This window comes from Apium graveolens, chromosome 6, assembly GCF_009905375.1.
Source record: "Apium graveolens cultivar Ventura chromosome 6, ASM990537v1, whole genome shotgun sequence".
Lineage (NCBI taxonomy): Eukaryota > Viridiplantae > Streptophyta > Magnoliopsida > Apiales > Apiaceae > Apium > Apium graveolens.
The window spans coordinates 2161604-2170647 of NC_133652.1; the positions used below are offsets into that span (position 1 = coordinate 2161604).

At 31.0% G+C, this 9044-nt stretch overlaps 1 protein-coding gene across 1 annotated transcript; it reads left to right on the plus strand.

Annotated features, from left to right (window-relative positions):
* Nucleotides 1-9044, plus strand: LOC141667244 (uncharacterized). The gene is made up of 10 exons (XM_074473654.1): nt 1-290; nt 5959-5984; nt 6141-6225; nt 6512-6721; nt 7357-7479; nt 7554-7611; nt 7692-7765; nt 8259-8347; nt 8431-8503; nt 8762-9044. Exons 1-9 carry the CDS (start codon nt 189-191, stop codon nt 8498-8500), a joined length of 837 nt encoding a protein of 278 aa, XP_074329755.1. The 5' UTR covers nt 1-188; the 3' UTR covers nt 8501-8503; nt 8762-9044.

Sequence of the window (9044 nt, forward strand, 5' to 3'; positions counted from 1 at the left end):
GTGTTTGGACCGATCACAGTTGACTTGAAGTTCAACTACTCAAACTCGTAACAGAACTGCAGAAGCATGTTCCAGTTCTACGAGGTTTATGTAATTACATTTTACTCATACACTTCATTATTAATTAAAATTTTAATCCAATTAAATTAATTACTGTGTTAATCTCAATAGCAGCTTTGATCAGAGAGATGGCGAATGTTAAACTAAATAAATTATTATTAATAGTCTTTCTAATCCTCTCTTTTCAAGCTTCCATTCATGTCTTCTCGATTTCTCCTCCTCTCAACCAGGTATATACACACATATATTCATTATTTGTATTGTATCTATAGTCATATTTATTGGTTCTTCTTTCTTGTTCTTATAGATACATGTTATACATCAAACGACTTTTTGTCCGTGACTAAAAAAAATAGCAATAGGTCCGGAGAAATTACCTTTCCGCTGACAACGTGAAAGTTAATTTCTCCGGACCGCTGACGATGTCCGCGTCCTTATAGATATTTTTTTTTAATTACAGCCGTTGGATAGTTAATCTAACGGACAAAAAACCGTTTGTTGTATAAGGGCTCCCTAGCAACGGCCAGGGACCCTCCCGTATATTAATTGGCTTTGCCGGTATAAATTGATTTCATGGTTGATTTTGTGATATTAGCAGTTTTACTTTTACTGATTTGATTTTATATTATGATGATACGAAGATTCGATTTTTATTTGGACTAGTACATGTAATAATTGGCTTTGCTTAGTATAAGTTGCTTTAAATGGTTGATTTTGTGATATTGCGAATTTTGTTTTTTACTGATTTGATTTTATATTATGATACTAAGAATTCGATTTTTATACGTAAGAAGCGCGGTTTAGTGGACTAGTGTATAACTGTAGATAATATTTGGCCTTGCTTAGTATAAATTGATTTTATGGTTGATTTTGTGATATTAGAAATTTTATTTTTTTACTGTTTTGATATTATATGATGATGCAAATATTCGGTTTTATACCTGTTATTATTAGGCTTCTTCCTGTTTAATGATTGAATACCCTTTTAGCAGATATGAATCAGATTAAGATTAATGTTGTAGTTAGTTATAAGCAATTTGGCATCATTTATACGTACACCAGAGGGTAAAGTGTCTTCGTTGAAACTTAATCCGAGTTCGTAACACATACATTATCGAAAAATCCTAACTTTAATGAATGTTTTTGGAAGTTTGATCAATCAATTTATCAGATAAGAGTAAAGTCTCACAAGAATTAAGTGATGTTTGGATCATGGGATTCCAACCCGGTTAACGGGAATGGGAATAAGATTTCATTACAAAAATGTATTGGAACCTCATTTCCATTCCCGTTAACCGGGTTGAAATCCCATGAATCATGATCCCAACTGCCCCTTAATCTTTTATAGCCATAATTTTAACCCTGTAGGTAGGAAGATGACTAAAATTATAATATAAGTTTCGGATATTTTCAGATTTGATGGGGGTTCTCCAAATAGAACTTGTGTTCATAGACATATCCACAATCTTATGATGTAGCTCTTTGCATTTCTTAAGATTTTTTTTTGAAAAAATTTAATTAAGACGATTTACATTGCAAGTACAGTATACTCTAATTAGATGCCTAAAATTTTAATAATTTTAAGAAAATCATAAAAATGAAAGGTAGAAATTACAAAATGAATGTAATATTTTTGATTAGAAATTGTAAATATTAAATATAACCAAATCACTTTCTTAACACCCGATACCCTTTTCATAACATACATTAAAAGCATTAAAACAATCTAATAGAAACATCAGAAAAGGGAAAATTTAAGAAAAATATCTTAAAAGCTTCAGAGGTCTCTCCGGTCTTCTTCTACTACAATAAAAGTCGTGACATTGAACTAGATGGGGCTTTAGTTGAGACCGTTCAAGTATTCCAAATTGAATGGGAGAAAGAGAGAGAACATGAAATAAAGGAAAAGAGCATCGAAAATTCCAAAACTGAAATTGTGCTAAAGGAGAATAAGGTAAATTTAAAACAAATTTCATTGGAAGAAAGGTGCCGAAAACTTGAGTTGGAGAAGAAAAAGTTGGAAGAGAAAATAAAAGAACTCGAATCACAAAACAGAAGATCCAACAATGTTGATCCCTCAGTTGTGAAACCCGAGATGTGGATGGAAAGAATTTGCTTTGTACTTGATCAACCATGAAAATGATGTTGATTCAATGACTGATGAGGTACATGGCACTTTAGAAATTAACTGATTCTGCAAACAAAAAATTCAAGGTGCAAAAAAGTTATAAATTTATTTCATTAATTGTAAAGAAAAAATCAGATACTTCATTCAAAAAAGTGAATCTAACCTTGATGTAGAATGAACAATCCTTCATTTTTGTAAATAAATTTCTCTTGTTACCTGAAATATACAATAAGAAAATAAAGTTATATTAGGAATAATTTAAATAAATAATTAAGTATGTGAACAATTATTTAACTTGTATAAATCTACTAAAAATCGAATCATATAATATAAATATTATTCCATTTAGAGTATATATCTCAATTTTTAGAGTGTGCAAATTTTTTAGAATGCAAACTATCTTAATACGTAGAACGTTCTTATCAAAGACATAGATAGTGAAACAAAACAAAATAAAACTTTCTAATTTGTACACATAATGAAATTAAGATATCAATTTGATGTAATTTCTATTATTGCATCTTATTAGACGATTAAACTAATACGAACCATAAATTGCTCATTGATTTTAACATATCAGTAGATCGATAAATGGCATAAAAAGAAAATAAAAGAAATATTAGGGGAGGCGATCGGTCCCGGGGCTTCCAAACGAGAGTAATTGTCGGGGGCATCCCGGGGCTTCCAAACGAGAGTAAAGCTATTTTTTTAAAGAATCTATAGAGATAGTAGCTAAAAGACTGATATAAGGGATGAGGGGTCGAGACATCCTTCCATGTATATATAATGTGCCCGTTTGGGAAATCTTAAAATAAGTAACTTATGACTTAAAATGATTAAGTGCGAAATAAGTGATAAGTTGATAAATACTTATAAGTTATATAAGTGTTTGGATAAATTTACTTATAAGTCAGAAGTTTTTTTACTTAAATAAATTAAAACAAATAATTATTAACTACAATTATCTTAGTTCATGAATCTTAAATTAGAAAATATTTAAAAATTTATATTTTAAAATCAAAACTTTAGAAAAAAGTGAAAAAATGAAAATAAGTTGGAAAAAAGTACGTCACTGCCAACTTTCAACTTATCAGCTTATAAGTTGTAAATTCAGCTTATAAGTTGGGTCGACAAACACTCGTCGATAAGTTGTTACGGGCTTATAAGCCATAAGTGGCTTATAAGTAAGTTGCCAAACAGGCCCAATATAAGGTTAACTTCTTTGAACATTCTAGAAGATCCACTTCGTTGAACATTCTAGAAGATCCAAACTCGTGAGGCGTAAATTGTTTTTGATATTTGCCAAGTATAAGAAGCTCGCTTCTAGAATCTTCTTAGTATTTGGGCTCCAAATATTTTTTTTGATCTTAACCCACTTTGAAGTGAATTGAAATTTGCTTATTGGACACTAATATAAACTTTTCAATAACCCGTTAGTTTTTAACCTCCTACACTATTAAATTGCTTAAAAAATAATTCATTGTATCTAAAAGTTACCGTAAGAAAAAATGGTAAAAAAATATTACATACTTGTACATTTCAATATTTCAATATATTTATATCTAAAATTTTGAAATAAATACACGCACACAAGCACATAAATATGTATACACCGAGGGCAATGCTCACTTATTTCTAATATTTGTTATCTTGTTATTTTTTTTTACTTTTAAATACTAAAAATAATAAAAAGTTTTTTTCTTATTTTAAAAAATTGATAGCTATTTTAAGATTTTTTTAAAGGTAATAATTTATATGAATTACTAGTTGGAAGAATATTCTCATTACACAACACAGACACACACACTTATATATATATATGTATATATGCATATTTTAAAAAATTTACGAATTTCATAACCTGAAAAGTAGTAGTTACAATATGAAATTAAAATTTGTGATAAAAAATTATAAATATTAAATATAACCGAATAATGTTCTTAAATGTCCATACCCTCCACAAAATACATGCTATGTAAAAGTATAAGGTTGTGTTCACTTGGATGAAATGGAATGGGGAGAGAATGGAATGAAATTTGTACTATTTTTTGAGAAAATTGGATGAAGTGTTTATAATTTTCATTCTTTCCTTCATTCCTTTCCAAACAATTTAAACTAAACTTTCAACCCATATGTTTTGGAGGGAATGGTCCATTCTCCTTTCTCATCATTTTTCATACAATATTCATCATAGAAAATATTTACTCGCTCATTTTCATTCACTATGCTCTCATACATACTCTCTTTCTTCATATATTTTGCTTGTAATTTTCATTCCATTCCTTCCCCATTCCATTCTCCCCAAGTGAACACACCGTAAAAATCAATTTCATTTGAACATTGATATATTTTGGCAAAATATAATGGAAGAACGAATGCATAATTTTTTAATCAATGTAATCGATTGCCAAAAGGGTTGGGTTGATTCAATTTAATTGAGTTGGTCACACCCCATGTATAATTTGTTCGTATGCACTTTTAGACTTGTTAACCCAAAATCTATATGACTTATTACGATTTCCGGAAAAGTTTCGTCTATTCTAAAGTCACCCTAAAAGAAATTGCCTTGATCCTGAAATAAGAGTAGAAAATGCTATAATAGAAAAAATTTTAAGTCACTCATTTAACCTAAAAATAATCTTACTTTTTATAAAAACAATTAATATTTTATATTGAAATAGTAATTACAATGCTCAGGTGAAGCTTGCCAAACTTTTATATAAATAATATTTAGTGAATTTAATATATATTTAACAGATGTAACTAACAACTAATGAAGATACTATTAAATACAAGGAATTTTTTTATAAAAAAATAAAAAAAGAGAAAATCCAAGAAAAAAACTTTGATAACTTTTGAGGGCCTCCACCTTCTCATGCTATTATAATATATATAGTTAGATAGATATTAGGGTTCAATTTTTGTTAATATTAAATGAAAACCCTTTCGGACACTAGATGTATGTTTCACTTTAGTTTTTTGAATTAATTAAACATTAGAGGGGGGACATATTCTGCTCAATTGTAAGAGGTTTGATTTCCTTTATAGCCCGTTTGGGAAACTGAATTTAATTTCAAATTCTGGATTTGATCAAATAAGCTGTTTGGAAATTTGGATTTGGATTTCATTTGAAATCCAGGACATTCAAATATTAGTATAAATATGAGAATTTGAAATGACAACTCAAATCCTGTCATTTGAAATCTCTCACTAGAAATGAAATGCAAGTTTCCAAACGCACTCTTATGGTAATTTAAAAGTAAGAGTCTTTATTGAAAATTAGCTCGACATTTTTACATTTGTTATGCACACTTGCTTTATATTCAGAGTGCATGACTATTTGCTGGAAGCCTGGATCCAACATTTCAGATTCAGATACTTTATCTAAATATTTATTATTCCCAAGATTTAATCTTTGATTACAAAGTTTTGATCCTCTAGGTAGAATAATGACATAAATTTGAGCTCCAAATAGTGTCAAAATAGGCTTTTATTCATTTCCATACCCACGTTATTAAAGTAGTGCTCTTGTACTGTTGTACAGATTACTCTAGTTTGGTTAGTTCTTATAATTTGTTATCAGTGCCTCTTCATTCTTGTGAATCCTTATTATAATTTGTTATCAGTGCTTCGTTCTTGTGAATTCTTCATATTCCCACAACTTTGTGATGTTCAGCGTGCTTATAATGCTAAATTGCTAATAAACTAAAATGCTGAACTTGTGTCGGTGCTTCCGGTTATAATCGTTTCTGTTCTATTTTCCACTACAGGCTCAAGAAGAACATGCAGCTTCAAGGTAGATGGCCTTTCTTGATAAGTATTTGGGATGTAAAATTGTGGTTACAGATAGATTAGGTTCAACAATATTAAAAAAAAAATTGGGGCCTTGTTCACCACAAAATGTACAAAATAACTTTTTTGATCAAAATTTTTACTATATATTGACATGCAGGCTTCATAAGCACGATGAAGGAAATGCTGATGAAGTGCATTGTTCTAGAGAAAGAAGCAGGACTGCTTGGAAAATCATCGAGGAGGTATACATATATCGGTTTGTCTAGTGTGTGCCCATGGGCACATGCTAAGAAAATGTGATTGATGAGTTGTAAAAATTTTATTGGTGGAGATTTTTGTGCATGCAGGGGGGTCCATCATTATTAATGAGCTCTCCACCAATATTTTGTGGACACCTCATCAAACACTAAGTCTTAGCATGTGCCCATACACTAGAAAAATCCTACATATATAACTGGAAGTTACTAGTATAAAATAATTATTGATGTGGTTTGCAAAGTTGAAAACAGTTTTTTTATGAAACTGCAGTATCTCATGCCATTTGTGGAAAAAGAAAAGTATCAGCTTTCTCTAAACTGTAGGCTACACCCTGACAATGATATCTTCAGAGATCAGGAGCAGCACAAAATACACGCGGACATAAATGAGTGGCGCTGTGGATACTGTGAGAAAAGCTTTCGTTCAGAGAAATATCTTGACCAGCATTTTGACAACAGACACTTCAATCTTCTGAATATTGTATGCAAATCCTTGACCCTTAATTTCCGTAATATTCTTAAGTTAACAAAATTTGTGTTTGTTGATGGGTATTGGCTGTATTTTGCGTGCTTCGATGGAATGTGAGATTGAGAGGGAAATGAAAGTAAGAAGTGTGTGGTAGAGTTTTATTGCTGTATGCTACAGCAAGCAGCAGTTGGTGAAAGATCAGAATAAGTGGCTAAAATGAAAAGGAATTATCTCTCACTAGAAATTTTGTTCGGATGATTCTCTAAATAGCTTAAGGTAATTTATGATTAAATTAAATCAAATATTTGGAACCCTAAGAAATTAGTCATTACTTCGAGTTCAAACTATAAAAACATATTGATTGCTGATCTGGCGAAATTGTACTTCCTTTTCTGTTGTCAGATGGTGATTATTATTGAAAACAGACTATTGAAACAATCACCATTAAAATACAAATATTGAGTTCTATACTACATTTCCAGTGTTAAGTTTCTGCACTTGATCAAATATCAAGATTGGAACCAAGGTTCTTGAAGCACTATTTTAGGCCTTGACCATTTAGCCATCCTCAAAGTTTATATTTGTAGCTTCTGTAGAAATCGTGATATGCTTTAATAAAATAGGGGTTACACTTTCTATGAATTCAGAGTCACAGCAAGTGCTTGGCAGATTTGTGTGGAGCTCTTCATTGTGACCTTGTAACGGATTTCAAGTCTAGAAAGGCTAGATGCAATCCTTCAGCATCTGCGAGGAACAAGCACTTGTGTGAGGTTCCCTTCATTTGCTAGACCTCTCTTATTCTTAATTAAGGTTTTTGTTTACTCATTGCAGCATGTTTTTGCAGGGTCTTGCTGATAAGTGTTTTCCTGTAAATCAGGGTCTTTCAGCTAATCGACTTCACGGTATCATATCAAACACACACATCTATAATTTTTTTTTCTTTATTCTGTACTTGCTTCCATGTTTCTCATGTTCCTGGCAGAACTTTTCTTGCGTCAATTTTGTGATGCACACACTTGTTCAGGAGCGCAAAAACCATTTTCCAGGGGAGGCAAGGTAATCACTTGTTATTCTAAATTTTTCTAGCTTAGTTATTTCAATTGAAGCTCAAATTCAATGTGAAGATGCATAAAGTTTATCTACGTTTACTAAAGTTACATTATGCCTTTGCTAAATTCGAAATTTGGAAATGTAGAAACATTATTTTTTTCAACTTGTAAGTTGCAGAAGTTATTTGCTAGCTGGCATGATCACTGGTCTGTGCTCAAGGTTATATGTTGGCGCCAAACAGATAAACGGAAAATATTAGTACTTACTGTTTTGCAATCAAAAGATCTGAATTTAATTAGTAAGACCAAAAAATTTCTAAATTTAGTGTTTGCAGAAGGATAATCTAGAGAACTAGTAGTAGGCTAGTAGCTGTCCAGTTTTACAATAGGAGAGAAAATTAAATACTTTAGAAAAATATTAGACGAGTTTTTGTTATGTTTCTTGTTTATTGTTTGGCAGAGGTATGATGTTGATGTTTTTTTGCCTTAAATATCTGCAGAAGCATACCAGCATTTTCTACCTTGCTATTTCAATTTTGACCTTGTTGCTGGTTGCTATCTTTTACGCCGTTGTTTATGTGTACAGAAGGTACAATTTTAACCTTTTTTTTCCAGATTTGGTTCTACCTCTTACTTCACTGTCAAAGGTTATAATATGTTTTCATATTTCAGAGGAATGAGAAAGGAAAACCAAGGATTAAAACGCATCTCAAGACGGGCACAAAAGCCAAAGCCATCGTAGTTGGTAAGCACAGTACCAGCTTGACAATCCAAAGGAAGCAAGTTGATCTGTTTGCTATTTTAAAGTTTACTTTTATATGAAATCAAATTGGATCTGAAAGACTGAAACCAGTATGCTATCAGTTATATGAACAATTTTTAAAAGAAAAGAATGGCTTTGCCTCATGCCATGCTCTTTGTTATATCTACACTCACCTCATTTGGACACTCAATCACATTTGGTCATGATATCGTATTTTTTTCGTTTTATTCTTGTGTACAGCAAGCTTTTCTGGCTAAATCACTCAGAAGATTGAGGACTATGACTATGAGTATATGATTTTGTGGTGAAACCTGAACAGATCCTGGAAACTCCTTGAAATCGTAGATTTTATGGTGTATAGTACACAACCTTCTTTTTATAGTTGTAACTGTTTGTTGTAAAATATGGTATTGAGTTGATCAATTCATATATATAATACACAGTTTTCTTTTCCTACTTTCAGTTCATTGTATACTTATATGTAGAGAACTATGCATCAAGAAAAACATCAATAAAATTACTT

Coding starts and splice junctions, on each gene's coding strand:
- LOC141667244 (XM_074473654.1), top strand. CDS start 189: ATGGCGAATGTTAAACTAAATAAATTATTATTAATAGTCTTTCTAATC. Junction 7,766..8,258: donor CATTTTCCAGGGGAGGCAAG/GTAATCACTTGT, acceptor AAATATCTGCAG/AAGCATACCAGCATTTTCTA. Junction 8,348..8,430: donor GTTGTTTATGTGTACAGAAG/GTACAATTTTAA, acceptor TTCATATTTCAG/AGGAATGAGAAAGGAAAACC.